Below are 22,525 nucleotides of genomic sequence, written 5' to 3' on the forward strand. Positions count from 1 at the left end.
CAAGACAGGAAAATTAGAGCTCTCAGCTACAGTCATTTTCATAATCACATCGGATCTGCATTATTTATTAGTTATTACATGCTCAAGTGAGTCAAGGTTGTACATTGCCTAAAATCATTCCAAAAGCAAGCATACCTTTTGTCTTTTTAATTCTGACTGGATTACACAATGAATATATTTATATTTAGTTAAATTGCTAAATTTATTTCACATATCCCATGAAAGAGATAGTCTCTTGATTTCCAACCAGACTAACTTTCTGGATCAATCCTCAGTAAAGGAATCATTTGCTAGCTCTTTCTGATGTAAAAGCTATCCAAACCTTTGGCCAGATCCTAGGTACTTTTTATTCCTTCGTAAATCCCCAGTTCCCTCAGAATCCTGTTGGAAGACCCTGGAATTCTGGAAAGAGAAGTAGCTTGTAGAGGCACAAAAGATAGAAAGAATCTCAATTATTTTCTATCAGCAGCTCTCAAATTTGAATGGCCTGCCCTTTTTTTTTTGCTGCCTGGTTACTCACCTTTCATTTACAGATGTATTCTTGATAGTACACTTTCATTTACTTTTTCCCACCCTCCTTTACATCTTAAATGTTTTCCGGATTTGGTGAAAAGTGTGCAGCTTGAGGAATTTGGTTGATAAGATTTTAATTTTTTTTTTTTTTTTTGGTGGCGGGGGAGGGAGGTTTTAGAATTGACTAGAACCAACTGAGAAGCAAGAAACCCCCTCTTTGAGACAGAGGACTCATGAGTTTGTGTGGTCTTAGAGCTGGTGTGACTTTGGGGCAATTCCATTATATCAGACAAAGAAAGAGAGTTCTTAAATATAAAAGTTTTTTGTTTGTATTAACCAAAGAAATGCAGAAATAAAGATTGGTGACTTTAATTTGCTGCTAAATGAAAGGCAGGTTTGGCTTTATTCATGTCACTGTAAAAACTAAATAATAAAGTATTCACACCAAGCGTGAATTTTTTTTTTTGCCAGCAAAAGTTAAAACATCAAAGAAACCTCTTTCAAATACTAACAAATTTACTTACAAACACCTATATTTATTATTTCATAAATAGGCGCAACAGGTTCCATAAAAAAAGATTAAATACAGACACAGTATGAAGAAACAATGATACACGGCCATATAGAGAGGTTATAATTTAGCTGTTTCCAATCGGTTTCTGCATCTAATAAAATACCAGGTAAGCTTTTGGCAATTTTATACATGAAAGGACTTAAATGACATTTTACTAGCCATTACACAAAAAGTGATACAAAAAAAGCGGTACAAAATAAATGTGTTTGCGCTTCCCTTAACACTAGGTTTATTTATTTATTTTTGTCTGATTAATGAGACAAAGCCAATTTGCTTTTAAATTAAAATCATTGGGAATAATTTTTAATTTCGAATATTTTGAAAATATAGAACTATTTATTGTTTTAAAAATGAAGTAAAAATATGAATGTTTGCCAATTTATCCCCTATTGTGAAATCAATAAACTGGAATGAGCCAGTTTCAAATTACAATTTAGCTACAAAAACATTCACATTTTATACTCTAGGAGAGTGTAACATAGATGCTATTTACAAACTTGCTATGACTGCTACATCAAGCCATTTAAAAAGTCTTTAGTAGTTTCATATAAACACCCATTATGAAAACCAATGGAAAATCCAGGACTGTAATCGGAGACAGCTACCGTTGCTAAGGCAGTTACTAGAGCGCAGCACTTCACAGCAAAAACCAACATAAAATCTGAATGGTCCAGATTTCCTTCAGGGAAGAAGAAAAACAATGTCCATAAAGGGTTAAAAAAATAATAAAGAAGCATGACTATTTCTCCCAGAGTGGGTGACCCACAAGCTCAAATGGTCCTAAGTGCTTAGCAACTTGTATTTTTTCTAATAAAATGAAGAACTGCCTTGACTGTACAAAGCAATCCATGATGAAAAGACTTCCCTGAATTCCTCAGTGGAAAGAAAGGTGTTCAGATTCTCAGGTAAGGTACAGTGCTTTGTCCCTCTGCACGCCCCTGTGTGAAGAGAAAACAAAGTTCCTTGTTAGAAGATGGCCTGTGCCACAGGTGCCCATGGGGGAGGTAGGTTTTGAATTACTTCTAACCTGAGGGATGGACACATCCACTGGAAAAGTGAACATTTAACCAACCTACATCTAAAACGAACAGTGATATAAAGGTGCTTGTGTTTGTAGGGGCTAGAAGACTGCTTAAACATTTTTGGAGCACTGTCTTCTGCCTTCATGAACCGGGAACCATCCCGGATCATGTTTTTTTATTTGAAAGCACGAAGACAGGAGGAAGGGACAGGACACGACATGCATGCTTATGAGCGCAACCTACCACCAGGTGGCGACGGCCGGCCGCTTACCCACTACTGCAGTAGTCATTATTCCAGTCCACCGGCTGAGGGGGAGGATTTCTGCACCCCGAACGCACATACTCCATTGCTTGGGTGACAACTTGTGCAGCTGTAGATGTAGGATTGATAATAGTCTGATAGTCGGGTTGAAGAGTAAATCCCTGAAAGGGAAAGCAAGTCCGCAAATAAGGATCAAAGCGCCTTTTTAAGAAGAAAAGCACCTAAATATTTATTCATTCTTTGCAAACACACTAGGCCTCTGGCTTCTGTCTCTGCAAAGGCAAGCCTATCAGTAGGGCCCAGAAAAACTTAAAGGTATAACAGAATCGCCCACAGCCCCATTCTTCTTCCCTCTGCTTCATTTATCTATGTGTCAGAGAACCTTTAATTATACTCTTGAGCAGATAAATTGAATTGAGAAACAATTTGAAATATAGAGACGCCAACTCAATCAAAATAAAGGGAGAAAAGGGCCTAAACCCCTCAGAGTTTATGTTTTCTATTAAACCTAAGGATACATTAATAGTTAATCCGCAAAATATGCAACAGAATCTTTTTTGAAGGATTCAGGCAGCAGGTGGCTGAGTGTTTTATTAGGCTACACCTATTCACACATTGTTCTCAAAACCCTTTTTCTTCATTCAATCACAAAGGGACCATCTGCTTCTTCTTTTATTTGTATTTCTCTCTCAGCTAAAAAATTTCAACCAAAGCTTTTTAACAGTTGTTGGACTAATACAGAGGAAAAGATTCAAAACAACTTGCCATTGGAAAACACAGAGGGGGAAAAGGGAAAGACAAAACAAATATTTTTTAATTGAAAAACCTATTAACTAACAAACAATAATCAGACTTCAGGAAGATTCTTCTAATACACTAGCATGGTGAAGTGTTGACTTCTAATCCCAGCAAAGCTATTAAAAATTCAAGGACAGAATCTCTGAAGTATATAGCTATATCTGGTAAACAAAAAGCATTATATGCTAAAATTTATTTTTAGCTTCTCTGGTGAATTCAAGAAAAGCATAAGCAAGCTCTGTTGGAATTGACCAAAAAAGCAACTTAATTAATCACATGGTTGTCTCTGCAGCAGAGTCCAGACAAAGTTTGTAACCACTAAGTTTTTAAAAAGGAACCATTCTCTATTCACTTGCAGAGAGATTTTGAAGGCGTAGGATTGTTGAATTTTTACTTTTTAAAAAACTCAGTAGGATGATTACAGGATTGATTTTTGAGGACATTTCCTTGAATTTTTATCATATTTGGGTGATCCTTTGTAATGATCGAAGACACCTTATTGTCAAGTGTTCTTAATTCTCAATATGGGGTTTAAGATACTATTTTCTGTTCAAATGATAAAGACTTAAAGCCAATGTCTCCACCAACTCCCTCCCAATTTCTGAATGACAGGAAAACAAATCATGAAAAAATGGAGAATTCAGCCAGACCAGTTATTTGACCTCCCACAGACTACAAGAAATAAACTGTTTTCTAAATGAACAAATGGGAAAGAAGTTTATCTGCGTAGATACCACCTTTAGCTCAAACCATAAACATCTTCCAAAATGAGAAGGGTCACAGTAAGAGATAGAGCTGGCTATTTGGGCTGCCAGTTCTTTCCAGGCTGAATTTCTCTTTCTCCAGACTAGGGGTCCTCAAACTTTTTAAATAGGGGGCCAGTTCACTGTCCCTCAGACCACTGGAGGGCTGAACTGTAGGCCCTGGGACGAGTTGGTTGCGAAACAGGACAGGCAGTGGTGGCAAAAACACCAGGCGGGCTGGATAAATGTCCTGGGAGGGCCGCATGTGGCCCATGGGCTGTAGTTGGAGGACACCAGCTCCAGACTGACCCAGGTCTCTAACCTGTACGGACTCTGACTGGCGTCAGTGAAATGTTTTCATGGGGCTTAGTGTTCAGACTTCTCAGTTTCCTTCCCTGGTGAGTGTGACACTAGGCAAAGAGTAGGAGGAAGCTCTGATTGGGGAAACACCCTTGGGATAAGGGCGTTTCAAGTGCTCAGGGGCCTAACCCATAGTAGTGGCTCAATAAATCATATTTTTCATTAAGTAAAGTTTAGTACAGATTGTTCAATGGTACTATTGGAAAGGCACAGGAATATATAAATTTGTAAATGCCAGGGCTTTATAAATGTAGAGTTCTCCACATTGGATTTTTTACACAATGACAAAATATAACCTAATTTATCAACAGGTATCAAAAAAGCATGGTCGAAATATCTTGACTTAGTTGAAGGTATGGAAACATGCAAAAGCAAAAGAAAAACACAAACATAAGCAAATGAAAAACCTGCCTCCACTCAAAAAACCCCACCTCCCTTGCAACCTCTTTCCCAATGAAAACAAACAAAAGAAACCACCATTTTTTTTTTCTCTTCCCCATCTAATGAAAATAGTTCCTCAGGTGGGTTAGAGAATCATTAGAAAACATTATGTTTTAAGTTACTAATAGTTTAAGATGAAATAGGTGACTTTAGTTTATAAAACCAAAATTATTTGTGTACAAAGTTCAAAGCTTTAAAATTCAGCTAACTTCAATGTCTAAATTTGAGAAGATCATTCATATCAAAAGAGTCAAGGACCAAGAAAAATACAAGCAAACTACGAAGTAATATTATTTAATATTATTTTACTTTCTTTTGATTTAGAAAATGAAAAAAAAAAAAAGAAAATGAGATACTCTTCTGAACACTCCATAAAGAGATGCTGAGGTCAAACTTGGAGCTAAGTACGTATTTCTCATTGATGTAAACATGAAACAATGATGATGTAAATTTTCTGAAAAATGTTTGCTTAGCAGTCTAATTAAACAAGACTGAATATTTTGCATTTTAATACTCAGGAGAAAAATCACCAACTGTTTTGTAGCATGACTGGAATTTTAAATTTCATTTTCTGGTGCCAGATTGAAATAAAAATAGGAAACATGATAAAGATTAATTTGATGTCAGAAGGGACATTTGCTCTTTAATTAGATTTCTGTAGCCCTAACAGTTTTCTTGTGCCACCATAGCAAGTCCGAAAAAGCCTGCAGCACATTCAAACAGTGATCCTCATATCCACACTTTACTGGGAACTAATTTCATTTCCTGCCTGTCTGGAGAGGTATTTTCAACAGGCATCAGTGTTTTTGTCTTCACAACTGATTTATTCATCAATCTCAATGTGATTTTTAAAAAAACCTTTAAATTACACCCAAATCCTAAAGCGGCTGTTTACTACACAAGGAAATTGAAAATCTGTCTGTGTGATATCATACAAAGATTTTTTTTCTTAAGGTTATAAAGGAAGTTGACAGATATTAATGATTTTTTTCTCTTGACCTCATTCGACAATATAGTGAACAGAAAAAATGTCAGAAAACTGGACAAAAGAAAAGAACTAGGTCCATGGGTTCAGTATAAAATATTATTCTAGGAAAAAACTGAAACCATTTTTCCTGGTAGGCTACACAATCATTTTTGTAGGATATATTCATTTTCAACAGGGTGATAAAATATCGAAAGTAATGCTGAAATATGAGACATTATTTTTAAAATTCAGTAGCCATTTAACGTTTCTTTCTCCTTTTTTTTTCTTTTTGGTGTTTGAATATGTAAATGTGGCCCCCTTGGGAGACAGCAAGCATCTTTAGGGTAAAGCTGATTTGGATGATGAATCGGACAGCTCAACTTTTACCCACAACTTGGGTTTGCTGTTACAGGGTAAAGACTAACTGATGACTTGGCACTTGGCCCTGACAGTCTGTTGTGACTGCAGTAAATGAAGTGATACCAAGGACTGATGGATTCCCCTTCTGATCCAGATTTTAGGATTATTGACTTATGGGGACTGCCATTTCCTTTGACCTGCCAGATCTTACTCCCATGACGTTGAACTCCCCCCACCTCAGTCTCTATCCGCCTGCTTCCCACTGGCTTCCCCCCTGCCTCCTGGACAAGCCCTAAGTCCTTTTTCCTCACTGCTGGTCTTTGTTCCCCCATGCCATTTTCACTTCCAGTGTCTAACCAGTCCCTTCTCTTATCCTTACCTCCTCTCTCATCCAGACTTTAGTGCCAGCCCTGAAGAGGGGCCTTCCCTGTCCATCAGAACTGTAGGCTCTGCCCTTCCCCATGCACTCTGCAGTCTGTCTTCCAGTTTGATGTTTCTCATGGGATTGTTGTTATTTGTTCATCTTATTACCACCCTCACCTCTACCCCTCAACTCCAAGGTGGTGGAGGTCTCATTACTTGTTCTCATTTATCACTCAGTTTCCAGACTCTAGACAGTGTGGCACATGTTAAGGGTTTAATTAATGTTTTCGAATCAATTAATTTTTCAAAACTTCCAAGGAATTGAGATTCTACAACCTAATCCATAATTCCTTCTAAGAGAAGGAACTGGCTACTCATTTGTTTGTTTATCACTCAACAACTATGTTAACTACTTAGCTTGATCAAGGTCTTGTTTAAAGTGATTTTAGTTAAAGTCGTCTCTATAGCTATTTATTCATGCCATTTTGTCTTCTGTTAGTATGTAAATTGAAATTAGGCCCTACATTCTCAGTAAGAACACATTTTGACACAAACTAATGCAACTGACTTAAAGATGGATGAAAAACTTGTCCAATATAATCTGTTCTATTTTTTTCCTATTTAGTTAAGACTCTTCATGGAGAGACAAATCTCTTGAATTTTTACATGTGGCCTTGTGTAAGTCTGAAATATCTGAAAACTATTCAGCGCGGCACCTGTGGCTCAATGAATAGGGCACCAGCCCCATACACCGAGGGTGGCAGGTTCAAACCCAGCCCAGGCCAAATTGCAACAAAAAAATAGCTGGGTGGGCACCTATAGTCCCAGCTACTTGGGAGGCTGAGGCAGGAGAATCACCCCAAGAGCTGGAGGTTGCTGTGAGCTGTGACACCACAGCACTCTACCAAGGGCGATAAAGAGAGACTCTGTCTCTAAAAAAAAAACAAAAAAAAACCTATTCAGGATCATAGCCAGCTCATCCAAGGTGTTAGAGTTAGAATAAACAGAAACAGGAACCATCTTTGAGTGGATCTATTAGGAAAAAAATCTCCCATCTGGATGGAGCCCTAGCTCTCAGCTTGGTAAGGGGACTGGATTTTGGCATTCTTTCCTCCAGGAAAGCACAGCTCCCAACTATAGCTCTGTGAGCAGAACATGGGTCCTTAGCTGGGCAACACCTTTAAGTCACACCCAACCCAAGGCAGTATCCCTCAAACTATTCATTCTTCATGCAAACACTATTGGTACATTAACACACCAAGAATACTCCTTTTATCATGAATGATGTCTGATGAGAAGAGTGGATTTCTGACCCTGAATCTGACTTGGTCACATGTCTCTCTAGACAAGGTAGGGTGGTGGCTTTCACTGCAGATTTCTTCCTCAGTGAATCCACAATTGGTCTATTAAATTCAGGTGAGAAAGTTGTCATAGCTTTATCAATATTTTGGCTTAGGGATCATAAAGGCTTCAGTAAGGAAATGAATCCCTTTCCTCTTCATAATAATGGGATTTTAAAACTGACCAGGATTTACAGATCCTCCAAATTCTTAGGAGAAACAGGTTCTCTAATGTGAAGTAATCTATAGTCAAAGATGATTGAAACTGAAGAGGCCACAAGCCTAGCATTTAAAAATCCAGCCTTTGATTTCTGAACAGATCTGGGTTTGAATTCTAGCTCTGACCTTATGAGCATGTTAGGTCCTATGGTCTGCTGAGGCCCTTGGCTCCCTCCTCTGTGAAATGAAGATAATGCTAGCACCTACATTGTACATTTTCTGAGAATTAATGATGAGGCAATGTATTAAAGCATTGGCTTTGTTATTTTCGGCTCTCAGAAATCCTGTCTACAACAATAATAATGAATTTGGGACCACATATATTTGATTTCTCTTTCTGGTTCCTCACCCTATCCCCTTCCCACAGTCCAGCCATAGAAACAGATTCCACAGAGAGGTAGATATCAGTTCTGTAGGAAGGCTATGTTTGCCTTATTTACTTAACAGCTCTGAGAACAATAGAGTAATTGGATTATAAAAGTGATAACTGCATTTAATATCATTTGTAAATTTTACCTTAATTTCCTAGAACAAGTTTTTAGGATTTTCAAGAGTTAAGCTGAATTTCAATTTCATTGTTTTTCTCCTGATTTTCAGATTTTAAAATCACACCGAAATCCAAAAGGAAAACTTGATTTCAAAAGAAGCTTGCACATGAATGGTTTCAATAATCAGGGAGCAGGCAGGGAGGCTTCTAAACCTCCTGTGTTTTCCAATTTATACAGAAGCCAGATCTCCTTTTTTAAAATAAAATTCTGGTTAAAATGTTCAGTTCTGAGGACTTTCAGTGTTCACCAAATTTGGTATTGAACCTGATTTCACTGGTTAGCTTTTACTGGACTCAACATGTATACCAGTCAAGACTTTCTCATTTCCAAACAATATTTTTTTGAAAAAATCATAGAATTCTCTATTCCAAAGAGATTTTTGGCAGCACTTGAAATCTTAAAATAACAAATGTACTTTACTCAAAAAACAGAAAACAAGAAGGGTGATTAGAAATGTGAAACAAAATAGCTATGATGGAGAAGAAACTAGTGATTATGGAAAGAATCAGCCATCAGTCATCATTATGGTGTAACGCCGCACAAACTCAGCCCCCAAGTCACATTTTGCAGAGAGCAGATATGCATTGAGCATCTTCAGCTCTCTCTGCCTACACTTATGTGGAAGAATAGAAAACACATACCCCCATTTCTGCTGAACTTGCAGGCTCCCCCACCCCAGCCCTTCAGACGAGGGCGCTAACCCTTGTCCCGGAGTCACAGTACTCACTTGCTGCATGGTGGGAGAGTGTAAGGCAGCCTGGACCTGCATGGGGAGCTGGTTCCCAAGGGGCTGCTGCATGGCCAGAGTTTGGTGCTGCTGCAGGTTGAGATGCTGGTGAAGAGGCGGGCTGATCTGGAGTGGGGGTGGGGGGGACACGGCCATGTTCGCTATGGACACAGTCACTGGCATTTGGTTATTCGGCTTGGGGGCGATGTTCCTGGGGAGGCTGGGATGCATGGCAGTGAGGTGAGGATTCACTCCTGGCTGTTGATGATAGTGGGAACTTAGGTACAGAGCCGAGTGGGCCTGGCTGGGCCCATGGAACACGGACGGCTTTGAACTGATCAGTTGAGGAGGCTGAGACGTCTTCACGTCAACAGGTTCACTGTAGCTCTGTTGAGGGAACAAACAATTGCAGAGATAAGAACCTGACACATACACTTTGTCAGTTTACTCATAGACTTTCACTTGAATCCACACCCAGTACTGTTCTTTTTTGAGACAGAGTCTCACTATGCTCCCCTGAGTAGAGTGCCATGGCCTCACAGCTCACAACAACCTACAAGTCTTGGGCTTAAGTGATTCTCTTGCCTCCGCCTCCCAAGTAGCTGGGAATATAGGCACCCGCCACAATGCCCGGTAATTTTTTGGTTGTAGTTGTCGTTGTTTGGCAGGCATGAGCTGGGTTCAAACTCGCCAGCTCTGGTGTATGTGGCTGGTGTCCTAGCTACTGAGCTGCAGGCGCCAAGCCCCAGTACTGTTCTTTTGTTTGTTTGTTTTCAGAGACAGGATCTCCCTCTGTTGCCCAGGCTGGAGTGTAGTGGCACAATCATAGCTCACTGTAACCTCATACTCCTGGGAGCCATCCTACCCCCTCAGCCTCCCAAATGGCTGAGACTACAGGTGTGTGCCACCATGCCCAGCTAATTTATTTTTATTTTTTATTTCTAGAAACAAGAGTCTCATTATGTTGCCCAGGCTGGTCTCCAACTACTTGGCCTCAAACGAGCCTCCTGCACTCAAAGTGCTGGTGATATAGGGTTCTTCCATTCAGGGCTGGACAGAGGACCTCAGTTTTCCTAGGTCTGGGCAGTTTCATGTGGGGGGCGCTAAATCTTTTGCCTTAAGCTGGAGGGACTACCAGTTCATTCATTTGTCAATGACATTCATTAATACTGAAAAAGTGTTTCCTCTACCAAGTCCTGGCCAAATATAATTCTCAAGACCTTGTAGCCCTAGATAAAGGATCCACATAGAGTCTTCCCACTTGGGTCTTTCCCTCTGCCTGAAGCTCTAGTGCTTTTTAGTCCTTCTGTCCTGAAGCTTTTTACTCCTTCTATAGTCCTTTCCGTTCAACAAATCCTATCTTATCACTGATCTGTGGCCTGTGAGTTCATTCTTTAAATCCTCAAGACCAAGGACTTACTGAAGAAAGAAACTCCAGTAACACTGACATTACAGGTGTGAGACACCATGCCCAGTGGCCATTACTACACTTGACTCTGTTATCTAAAAATTCCTCCTCTGGTATTTGTAACTTGACTTATACAAGACTGAGCTTTTTCTATCTCTTTTATGAACTCTAAATCTACAGTGATACCTAGTTTCTTTGCTTAAATGTTAAGTTTTAACTTAGTGACTTTTCTCATCATCTAAACCAAGATAAAATCTGGGGGTGGGGCAGGACAGAGGCTGTGGATGCCGTGATGGGAAACACACATGTCAGCTCACTTGGAAAGTAACTCAGCTCTGTTCTTCTGAAGATTGATCATATGTTTAGCATCTTTTAAAAAAATTTTTCCTTTTTATATTCTCAAAGAGCCTAAGCCTAGATATTTTCATAAAGAAAATAAAACTGGTTGATAGAAATAAATGCAGAAGAATTCTGAAATGACCTTTTATACAAAACTCTATTAATATAGTCATCAAAGTAATCTCAGAACTCATCTTTTCTGTTTTTTTTTTTTAGAGACAGAGTCTCACTTTATCCCCCTCGGTAGAGTGCTGTTGCATCGCAGCTCACAGCAACCTCCAATTCCTAGGCTTAGGCGAGGAGACTTTGCCTCAGCCTCCCGAGTAGCTGGGACTACAGGTGCCTGCCACAATGCCTGGCTATTTTTTTGTTGCAATTTGGCTGGGGCTGGGCTTGAACCTGCCACCCTTGGTATATGAGGCTGGAGCCTTACCCACTGAGCCACAGGCGCTGTCCTCATCTTGAGTTTTTAAAATGAAGTTGATGATGAATTGTCCATCATAATGAAATGGATAAAAATAATTTCTCTTAGAAATGTTTGAGTCTATCATGAATTAATATAATTTTGTCCTAATTTTTTCCACACTTTCATATGGCCATTTCCTAATAATCTTTTAATTTACTTAAAAACTAGACACTTTCAGTGGGTCTAGTTTGAAAAGGGTCAAGAATTAACCCTGAGGCATTTCCTCTTGAGCAGGAATCTACATCCTACTTTTACTGAGAGGAAGAGATTGATATAACAAACAGTGGGAAGTGGAACCAACTGTAGAAAAAAGAAAAATGCTACAACGGCCTTCTGGAGAAAAAAGTCACTTTGTCAAAATGAGGTCTGGAGAATACAGATATGCTTTTATACTGTAACCTTGATGTCATGCTATTCAATTCTCAAGTCAAAGTGAGTTTCTTGCTACTCTTCACTGCAAGGAGGGCTGCACTGTGAGGGCCTCCCGGCTTCTCGTGCTCTCGCGCCCAGGGGCACTTAGGGGACTGGGTTTAGAGCACGCATGGTAGCATGAAAATCATACCAGGCACCTTCCTTACTATACTGCAGTATCCTGCAATACTGCTAATAACACAACTAATTTGTCCCTAGTAATGTAGGAAATTTTAACAAAAACCATCAGAAAGCTAATGCACACCTTTGCTGACCTCTGAGGGCCCAGGCTGCCAGGGGAGGACAATTAGCTTCACATGGAAAGGACACATTTGACATCTATGAAAACACGCCAAGCTCTGGAAATCTGGGGTCCTAGGAGACTCAGAATACTGCCTACGGAGTATATAATAAGGCATACCCAAAGAATCTAAGTCTCTCTAAATAGTTCCCTTGTTAAGACATTTTCTTGTGTCAATGCTGATGGACTTCTAAATGGGTATCAGTATTCAGATGCCTCATCTTGTATATTATCATTAAAAGTGTCAAAAGTTGCTCACAAAAAAATTTTAAGGGGAGGCTTTACACCAAAGAAGGTTTATTAAATACAGTTCCTCAGAAGTGCTTTCAGTGAAAAAAAAGAAACAAACTAATTTTAAGTGTATTTTTTTTTGACTTTCATTTTACAAGGCCTTTTGTCAATGTGCAAAATAGTTAACAATTCAAGGAAAAGGTCACATGGGTTAACTCAAAGTGTGTAAACAGTGATCATTTCTGTATGAGAATAATACATATTGCAAATGATTTCCCTTAAAATTATTCCATAGATGCCAAGAAGACAGCATGATAAGCCTGGGAGCTTAAGAACCTGGAAAAGTATTTTCGTTGTGTTTAAATTTCCTCTTTCTAAAGCCTAATGCAGAAAGGCTAGATTCATATTTAGTCACAGACTATGTCAATTTAATACTGGACAGAATTGTAGTTATAGAAATTTATACATGTTGGTGCATCCTTATTTTTGCCTTATAGTTATTGTTTTTAATTTAAAAAGAATAAAAGTCGCTTACATTACCCATATGATCAGAACTTTGAATACATGCGGTTCCAAAAATGTTTTTGCTTTTTATTTCAGTGTGTCATTACTAATGAGGTGATTATTAGCCATAGAAATAAAATTTTCAAATTCAAAACAAACGATGAATCCAATTCTCCTGAATTCTACTTTTTATTTTTATTTTATTTTTATTATTTTTTGAGGCAGAGTCTCACTACATCACCCTTGGTAGAGTGCCGTGGTATCACAGCAACTTCAAACTCGGGCTCAAGCAATTCTCTTCCTCAACCACCCAAGTAGTTGGGACTACAGGTGCCCACCAGAATGCCTGGCTTTTATTTGTTGCAGTTGTCATCGTTGGTTAGCTGGCCTGGGCCGAGTTCGAACCCGCCAACTTCGGTGTATGTGGCTGGCACCATAGCCAGCGTGCTACAGGTACCAAGTCTGAATTCTACTTCTTAAATAATAGCATGTGGTCCACTATACAGATACAAGATAGAGAGACACAGAGATAGCAGTACAGACATACAGCTTTATAGAGATCAATAGATAGCAACTTAATTTGAGATACTTTATTACCAACCTTGTAGAGCTTTCCTTTCTCATGGATAAAACTAAACACAAAACATTATCTTTGTCCAGCTATTTATTTGTTATTTACCTCCTTTATACCAAAGCATGCAAAGACTAGTCTCCCTAAACCTATTTTGAAAGAGTAGTAACTTTCAATTATACAAGGACTCTTGGCAAATTTAATAGGTTTTCAAATAGAATAATTCAGACAACACTTGTAACATAATTTTTAATGAAGAGGAGAAAGAATGTTAGAAAGTTTCATTTTTTTTTTTACCTTTACTTTCAAAATTGTTGACTGTGACAAGATAAGTAATCTGCCTAAGCACATACTTACGGCAGGTACTCCAATGAATTCTCTCCCTACATTCTCTTTTCACAAAGATGTCCTAAATCCTCAAAAAGGGGATCTTTTTTATGAAAGGGACTTGAATTTCCATAGCCCCTGAATCTAGCACAGTGCAAAGTACACAGAGAACATAGGCTTGTCTGTTAAATGAGTCTTCGTAAGCACCGCTCTGTGCAATCACTGTTGTCCCTGCTGTGAATTCTTCACAAGACACATCATTCCCCCTCCAAAGGTGTGAGGAAGGATCTGAAGGCTTGGGCAGTCCACAGAATATCAGATTGACCCTCCGCACTCTCTTTTTTGCTCTTAGCATGGACCGCACACTTCTCAAAGTGCTTAGAAATCACAGCCTTCATTCTGTCCTCAGGGTGGGTACAGTGCCCTTAATGGCTCATGGCTCTGGGGGGAAGGGGAGATGGCATCAGCAAGGGAACTGGCTCTGTTCCACCCATCCTTTGAGAATTTGGATCTTTATGTAAAGGTCCACACATTTAGATGAGGGAAAACCTGCTTCTAACTGCTCTTCTGATTAATTATTAAATAAACTAATATAATAGACATCTATTAATTACAGACCTATTTTATTGTTCTGGAAGACAAGCAGAATATGTTCATTTTCAATAGCAAGCTGCCACAAGTTCCTAATCTGATTAAATGGAAATAATGAAGAAATCGTAAATTAATATACTCTTACTGTCATTTTCTTCCAACCTGTGAAAGAAAGGCTGCAATTTTGCTAATTATACTTACCGCATGTGAAGATCTCTAGGCCTACCATTCAGAAAGTAGAACTATTTTCTCATACATATTAAATAATTCACATTTGTTTCTGCTTTCAAACACATTAACTGCCTTTATTTAGAGTGTTTTGTGTTGGTCACCGACAAATGTGATTTTACCAGTGTATATACAACTGAAAATCAACCTTGGATCTGACATGTTCAGGAGAAGAGGAATGTGTGTGTGTGTGTGGTTTTTTTTTTTGCAGTTTTTGGCCAGGGCCTGGTTTGAACCCGCCACCTCTGTTATATGGGGCCAGTGCCCTAATCCTTGAGCCACAGGTGCCATCCAAGGAATGTGCTCTTGCTATTAGTTTCTGGATATGTTCTCTTTCCTTCTTCTTCTTTTTTTTTTTTTTTTCAGTTTTTGGCCAGGACTGGGTTTGAACCCGCCACCTCCGGCATATGGGGCCAGCACCCTACTCCTTTGAGCCACAGGAGCTGCCCTGAATACGTTCTCTTTCCTATTTGCTTTTAGACCACAGCTTCTGAGAGATGTTTTCTACAAGCACAAAAGGGCAGTTCTGGCCACAGAGACCTTTCGGGTCTTATTTGTAGGGGCTTCCTCTCACATATGCAAAATGTTCAAAGGATACAACTCTATAAGCCTTAAGATACTTCTTATTAACCAAGTTGTTGATTATCCAAGACAGCTACAATCCCATTTACTTTGTATAATGAAGGTAATACTGCACAGTGTATTAATTCCCCCATTCTGGGATGGTATGTGCTATAAAAATGAAAGATTGACAAAGCAATTGTTATTTAAAATAGCAAAGTATAAACACAAGACATAAAACACAGTGAAAACAACAATATAGGAGTTGGTGAACCAGATCAAATTAATCGTCCGTCTAATTTGATTCTTGTTTTCAGCACTGACCAATACTTGATGCATTGGAAATTAAACAAAATTTATGCACCACTCAATTGTGCATTGTTACTTCTGGAAGGAACATTCTTTGTGGTCCATGCAGGTGATTAACTTATACACCGAAGCATGAGATTTTATTATCTTTAAATCACAATCTGGGTTTACAGAGCTGCAAATTTTATGTTAACAGTCATAAAACGATCCATCCCATTTACAAATTCAGTCTCAGTATTTGGCTCTATAGCTCTCTTGGCATAAATTCTATTAAGTTTACCTAATTCTGTAAAAAGAAATCATTTATTTGTTTTGAATTCACTCTCTTTTCATTGAATTGAACATTGTGTTTATTATTGGTGAGGGCAAAATAGAACCTGCTTAGTTTGATCCAATATTGTCCTGTAAGGACAATGAAAAGAATATAAGTTTTTGCACATAATGAACTCAAGGTAAAACAAAATCTCTTATTTGGTATGTGACCTTAAAGCCACGGGTCCGATCACTTTAAGCAAACCAACCTACAGCCATCTCCTTCCATGTCAGCACTTCTGGGAAGCTGTATGGTTATTTCCTTACTGCTGCGTTTACTTGGGGTATTTGGGAAATTCCCTACTGGAAATCTCTGGGACACTGTTTTACATATCCTCAGACAACTCTTAGTCTTTTGGTGGTGTATTTGATTTTTGGAAACAGCTAATCAACATCCGAAGCCAAGTCTGTGGGTTCTATCTGGGTGATGTTAGGGGGAAAGTATGAGGTGTGAGAACAATGTGTCAAGATTGATTTTCTAATGTGGCTCATAAACTTTTCCTGACTGCAGTTCTAAAAGAGGAGTTTCAAAAAATTTTTGAACTCTGGGAGCAATAATAAAATAAGTCTGTAGCCTCCCAAGGTAACTACTTTGAATGCAACACTCATTTTGGGAATATAAATCCTGGTCTATGTGGTAATATGAAGCTAGTTTCACTGCTTTAAAGTTATACATTGTTTTCAGCATAATAATTTAGATCCATGTCTAGGAATTCCTGAGTCTATGGAAAAACTGTATTTTCTTAAGCTTTATTTAATAGTTCAACCCCATCTGACCTTTAATAATGTGTAAAACTGCTTAAGCCAGGAAGCCCTCGCCTTCATAAAACCATATATTCTTGGCCCTCTTTGCAGGGTTCATAAAGACCATTTCAATTAAGAAATCTATAGATGAACACACTTTTGTTTATATCTAGATCATTTCTTTTTATAAAAGGAGGTAGCTACGAAGCAAAATTTTGCTTATTTTTATTGTCACTTTAAAACTTTCTTTATTTTAAAGTAGCATTACAGGCAAATTGAAAATATGACTATGCTAAATTTTCAGGGATACACAAATCTATACCTGCTCCTTTGTACACCTACAATAATACTTAAAGTCAAGTTCATAACAATAATTGCTTATATTATATTAAGTGCTTTCTGTGTTCAGGATTCTAAATTATGCAGTTTATTTTTAAAGTATTTTTAATTTTTTAAATTTTATTTCATTGTGGTAAGAGCACATACCATGAGATCTACTGTCTGCACAAAATTTTGAACGTACATACAGTGTGGTCAACTCCAGGCCCAGTGTTAGACAGTACATGGCTAGAGCTGATTCGTCCTGCTGCACAGGCTGCGTTCATGCCTGTTGAGCAATGACTCCTCATTTCCCCTGCTCCAACCCTCTGCAACCGTCACTGTACTCTTGGATTCACTGCGTTTGACTACTTTAGATATTTCTGTAAGTAGAATCAGGAGTGCTTATCTTTCTGTGACTGACTTATTTCACTTAGCATAACATCCTTAAGTGAACCATGTAATTTGTATAGATTTTCTTATTTTATCCTCATGGAAACCCTATGATGTAGCTCCTATTATCTTCTCTGTTTAACACTTGAATAATTTGGAACTTGGAATATCTAAGTAACTGCCTGGAGACAGGCAGTGAACAAGTGGGACCCTATCCACCCATCCCGTGACTGTGGACTCTTTAGCTGTCTAAGACTTTCCCAGTATGACAGTGGTGGCACTTTCAGAGGTTTTTAGACAGGCTTCCCCTGATTCCATATGAATGCACAGAGGTTGAAAATACCTTAGAGACCTTCTCCAATCCTTCCTTACAACTTTCGCTTGGGCATTTAAATTTCTCTTTAGAAATAAATTGTTTATCCCAACAATTCAAGAGTTTAGAAATGCTCCCTATTCCAATCTGCTCTAGTTTGAAGCAGAATCTACTTTCTTGTTTTATAATCAGAGAAAATGGAGCATGAATAATCACTGTGCTACGTCTAATGACACCGTGGACTTGAACATCTATAAGTCCTTGCTTTCTGGATTTAATAATATCGTGTCTTCTCTTCTCTGCTACTACCTTTTTAGACCTTTCAGTTGCTCTTGTGACTTTTTCTAACTTTCTTCCTTGAATGAAAGAGCCTAAAACTAAATAAAGCATTTTGGGTCTGACTGGTGCTGTTGGCCAAACTCTGCTCTCCTGCTGACATGCCCTGCAATTGTGGTGTGCTTGGACCTCAAGGAATGGCTCTGCTCGGCAGTTCTGTCACTGGCTTCAGACGGCTGGGAGAAGCATCCAGAAGGGCGTGGCACAGAGCAGTGGTTTCCTCACTTTCTACACACCCAGATTTCTCTGGAGGTCTCTGGGTGGCATCCAGTGGTAAGGGTAGCTGACAGTGGGCAGACTTCTGGACCTCAGTCTCATTTAAGCCAGGACAGTTGTACCCTTACCTGTTTAATGTGTGAGCATGGCATGGAATTTAAGTGGAAATAAGAATTCCCAGTTTGGGCCAGGTGTGGTGGCTCATGCCTGTAATCCCTGCACTTGGGAGGTTGAGGTAGGTGGATTGCCTGAGCTCACAGGTTCGAGACCAGCCTGAAGAAGAGCAAGACCCTGTCTTTAAAAATAGCTGGGCGTTGTGGCAGTCACCTGTAGTCCCAGCTACTGTGGAGGCTGAAGCAAGAGGATCTCTTGAACCCAAGAATTTGAGGTTGCTGTGAGCTAAGATACCACAGCACTCTACCGAGGGTTATCAAGTGAGACTCTGTCTCAAAAAAAAAAAAAAAAAGTCCTAGTTCAAAAGATTAAAAAAAAAACTTGACAACCAGAGCTTTAGAGCAAGAGGGTAAGGAGTTTGAGTTCTGCCTCAGTTCCTAGTGGCCTCTCTTCACTGTGGGCAAAGCCAGTATATCTCTCTGCCTGGAGACTGTCTAGGAAATGGGGCCAAATCCTATTGTATAGGGTTGTTGTAGGATAAGCAGGAAGATAGGTGGAAGTCCCAGCACAGAGAAGCTTCTCTATGGCAGGATCCCATTTCTAATTGTGTTATTATTGGGAAAAAAAACCTCTAATGTCCTGCTGAGAATGTGCCAGCATTGTCATTGTGAAGTACAAAGGTTAGAATATTCATTTACTAGGACAGAACTTTTTTGTTTTTTGTAGATTTCAACCTGATTCAAGCCTGGAGTTGTTAATTAACATGCTGAGTGAGATGACTGATAGTCCATCTAAACTGAAGAAGAAATCGCTAAAAGGGGAGGAGCAGTGTTAATCCTATGACTCAGGTTCACAAGTAGAGTCAGTAGTCCCTGCCTGTTTCCATTTTTGATTATGTTCTGTAGGAAACAACTGATTTTTAAAGTGCCATTTTGATCCTTTTGAGCATCATGAAACATTCTGCTTGGGTCTGTCATATTCGTCTTTTCTCTTAGCAGCTAGCTCTGAGCCTGCCCTGGATATAGAGTGTGGCCTAGTAAGAAGTGGCAGACAGCGTGGCCACAGATTAGCAAGTCAAAGGGATGCTTTTCCACCCTGAGTCTTTGCACTTGCTGCAGAGCTGCTGGCCAGAGTGGTCCTCTGGCTCTCTGGGTCTACAAGCTTCTGTCCTCCTCGAACCCCCAGCTCCAATGTCATCTCTTCCACAATGTCTTTGCAGACTACCTTAGCAGATCCCTTGCCTTCCTTCATACACCTGGATTTGCAAGGATATCGGTCATTTATTCATGTTTTCACTATTGGTTCTTTTGGCTAAAGAGACAGATCTTCAAGTTTAGGGGTGGAGGTGGCATGCTCTGAGTTTGCCACAGGCACAGAGCACACACCCTGAAAAACTGGGAAAGAACACGTGAGTGAGTGAGTAGGAAAGACACAGAGCTTGGCTTGGCACATGTTAGTTCCCTGGAATTGTAACTATGGGTTATGTCCTGTAGCATTTTCTGTTTGCTCCTTTAGCTCTTTCAGAATAGGGAAATAATTTATAATATAGTAAAAAATTGTAATGTAGAAAAATATATATTTAAATGTGAATGGTTATCATTCGCTTTGTTGTAATTTAAATGGAAAAGAATGAGATTTTTATATATGTTACCATATGCTATGGGAAAATAGGCTGGGAAATTTTCTGCAGGTGCCTAGAACGTTATGTCGCAAATATTCACTCACATATAACACCAGAGGGTCATTTTTCTAACCTGGAGAGGGTGTTTATAACTTTCCTTCCATTTGTATACACACAATAGATAGTTGTACATAAATAGATATTCAACAGCTCCAGCAAAATTCCTACTGCCAAAGAGAAGAAAAATGTCAGAGTAAGCTGTAAAAAAAGTGCTTGGTTTTTTAAATGTAGAAATGGCAATTCACAGCATTTATACAAATTGCCGTATACTGCGGGTTGGAACTCTGAATAGTGAAAAAAAAAAAGTTGCAGCTAAGAGCAAATCTGAGGACACTTGTTTGGAAAGTGAAGGCTTAGTCAGTATTATAGCATTCTGGCAATCAGCATATCATTAGCTAGTCTGCTTTGTATTAGGGTTGAGACTTCATGTATTGGTTTTCTTGTATGTAAGCTCTGATTAAAACTCTATAAACAATGTTCAAAAAGGATTTATCTTGGATAAAACAAGGACAATTCACTTTTTAAAAGTCTCCCTTATATTTCTGGTATAATCTGTGACAATTTTTATCAATACGATTAATCTAATGGCTGGATGGATCTAACATTTTGTACTTTATTCTTTTGTTATAAATTTACACACATGCTGTGAGTTCTATACATATACAGAAACGTGAGTTGGTTTAGCAGAAAATATAAATAGCTTCAAAATGAGTTAGATAAATTAGAAAGTGAGATTCACAGTGAGAATTTTAGGGTAAATCATATATGGTAAGTTTTCCCTGCAATGTCATCCCTTAGAAGCGGAACATAAAGTTGGATTAGACTAATGGTGTACTGGAAGGTGTTATGCATTTGTTTTTTGAGCTCTTTTTTCCATATCAGTTTACTCACTATCTATTTTCCTTAATTAAAAACTGATTTTTATAATTATTTTAGAGTGGTTGGGATAGGACTAGATACTTGTGAATGAAAAAAAAATTTTTGTGTGTGTAAGAGAGTAAGATGGAATCCAGAGCCCTGTTAATAAAGGGCCACAGTTAAGAAAGTAACAGCCACATCTGAACTTGAGATGACACAGTGTCTCCTATCTACAGCCCCTTTCTCTCAGGTTATCTCCCTGAGAATGCTAAAAACATGAGACCATTCAGAGTTGACTCTCGAGAACTAGGGTTTAAGATATTCTAAAGCACAACATATTTTTAAGTGGCGTTTTATTTTCAAACAAAATCACGTGGATTTTTTTTCCCCCCTGACAGCTTAATGATGCTTTAATGAGTCCAGAACTTCAAACAGTTGGCCTCTCCTCAGTCAAGGGCAAAGGGATGTGGGTCGGGGAGGCAATTTAAGAGTGGGATAGGAAAAACAGAAATTCAGCACAGGATTAAGGAAATGCTGTGACTAATCCACAAAACCAATAATCCACAGTTGGACAATATTTTACAAAAGGCCCAGAAGATGCTGCTCTGCTCTTCTGGGGATGAACAAGTATTCCCGTAACATACAGCCTTCTTTAGGATTTACTTTTCTCTTTTGACAAAGAAGACTGTGCAAAATTCTAACGTGATCTTTTATGCCTTTAAATGACTATCAAAATCTGCATGGAGATGGCCACATCCGTCAGGATACGGCACAATCGCATGTTACCTTGGATACGAGACTAGCTCTGTAGGCCGCTAGTTGCTTCAGGTACTCCTTCTTTGCAGCCTCAGTTTTCTTTTTATAGACCTGTAACAACAACATGTCTTAAATTAGAAAGTGCATCTGCTTTTGCTTTTAGAGAAGTACAATACAGAATGATAACTGTGCACACAGAACACACCTATGTTATATAATATAATGATATATATCTCTCCTAAAATCATGTTTTCTTACTAAAATAGGCTTTTAAGAAGTACGGCAATAGAGTGGATAACAAGATGATTAACAACAGTAATAATTTACATTTCACACAGAGCATACGAAAGCATTTATCTGGGTTACTTTGAACATGGAGGTAGCTGGATTAGAAAGATACTGTTGTTGAAGCTTCCTAGGGAAACCACACTAATAAGGCATTCCTACCCAAACAAAGGGCAGGTAATTCCACAGTGCATTCATACTTGATATCCTATGTGTTCCACACTAAATACAAAAACAAAGAGTAAATTCAATGATGACAAATCACATTCAATAAGCAAATCAAAGGAAATGCAATGGAATTGTAAGATTTTCAGTCGTGAAGCCCTATTTTCAAAGAGTCAGGAAATAAAATAGTGATGGCAGCCAGGGACACATTTGAAGGGACAGCCTGAGTTGCTGAGGACAGCACGTTTGCCCCCCCTTGCAGCCTGCTCTGGCCAGACGCTTTCCAACAAAAACCCTGGGTGGCATGGATCTGTGGCCACCTCATATTGAAAAGTAAAAATGATATGAAATGAATTTCAATTTACAGAAGTTTTTCATTTCTGAGAGGGAATCATCTTGAAAATAAAAGTAAAATCATCTTAAATTGAGCAAAAGTACTGAAAAATGACTTGCTTGCATGCTAAAGGTCATCTTGCTAAGTTAAACAGAGAGCAGTAGTTAGATTTGAAAATGAAAGATTAGCAAAGTGAACACATGTGGTCGTCTGCTA

At 38.8% G+C, this 22,525-nt stretch overlaps 1 protein-coding gene across 1 annotated transcript in view; it reads right to left on the reverse strand.

Moving 5' to 3' along the window:
• Nucleotides 1-667: 667 nt before the first annotated feature.
• TOX (thymocyte selection associated high mobility group box) overlaps nucleotides 668-22,525 on the reverse strand; it is a 321,741-nt gene continuing 299,883 nt past the window's right edge. Inside the window, exons 6-9 of the mRNA XM_003802214.3 lie at nucleotides 21,556-21,636; nucleotides 9,238-9,624; nucleotides 2,381-2,532; nucleotides 668-2,025 (exon numbers count right to left, since the gene is read on the reverse strand). Coding sequence (XP_003802262.1) covers nucleotides 1,989-2,025; nucleotides 2,381-2,532; nucleotides 9,238-9,624; nucleotides 21,556-21,636 — 657 coding nt within the window. The 3' untranslated portion in view covers nucleotides 668-1,988. The remainder of the gene's footprint in view (nucleotides 2,026-2,380; nucleotides 2,533-9,237; nucleotides 9,625-21,555; nucleotides 21,637-22,525) is intronic.

This window comes from Otolemur garnettii, unplaced genomic scaffold (assembly GCF_000181295.1).
Source record: "Otolemur garnettii isolate 467f Iridium unplaced genomic scaffold, OtoGar3 scaffold00237, whole genome shotgun sequence".
NCBI classification, from domain to species: Eukaryota; Metazoa; Chordata; class Mammalia; order Primates; family Galagidae; genus Otolemur; species Otolemur garnettii.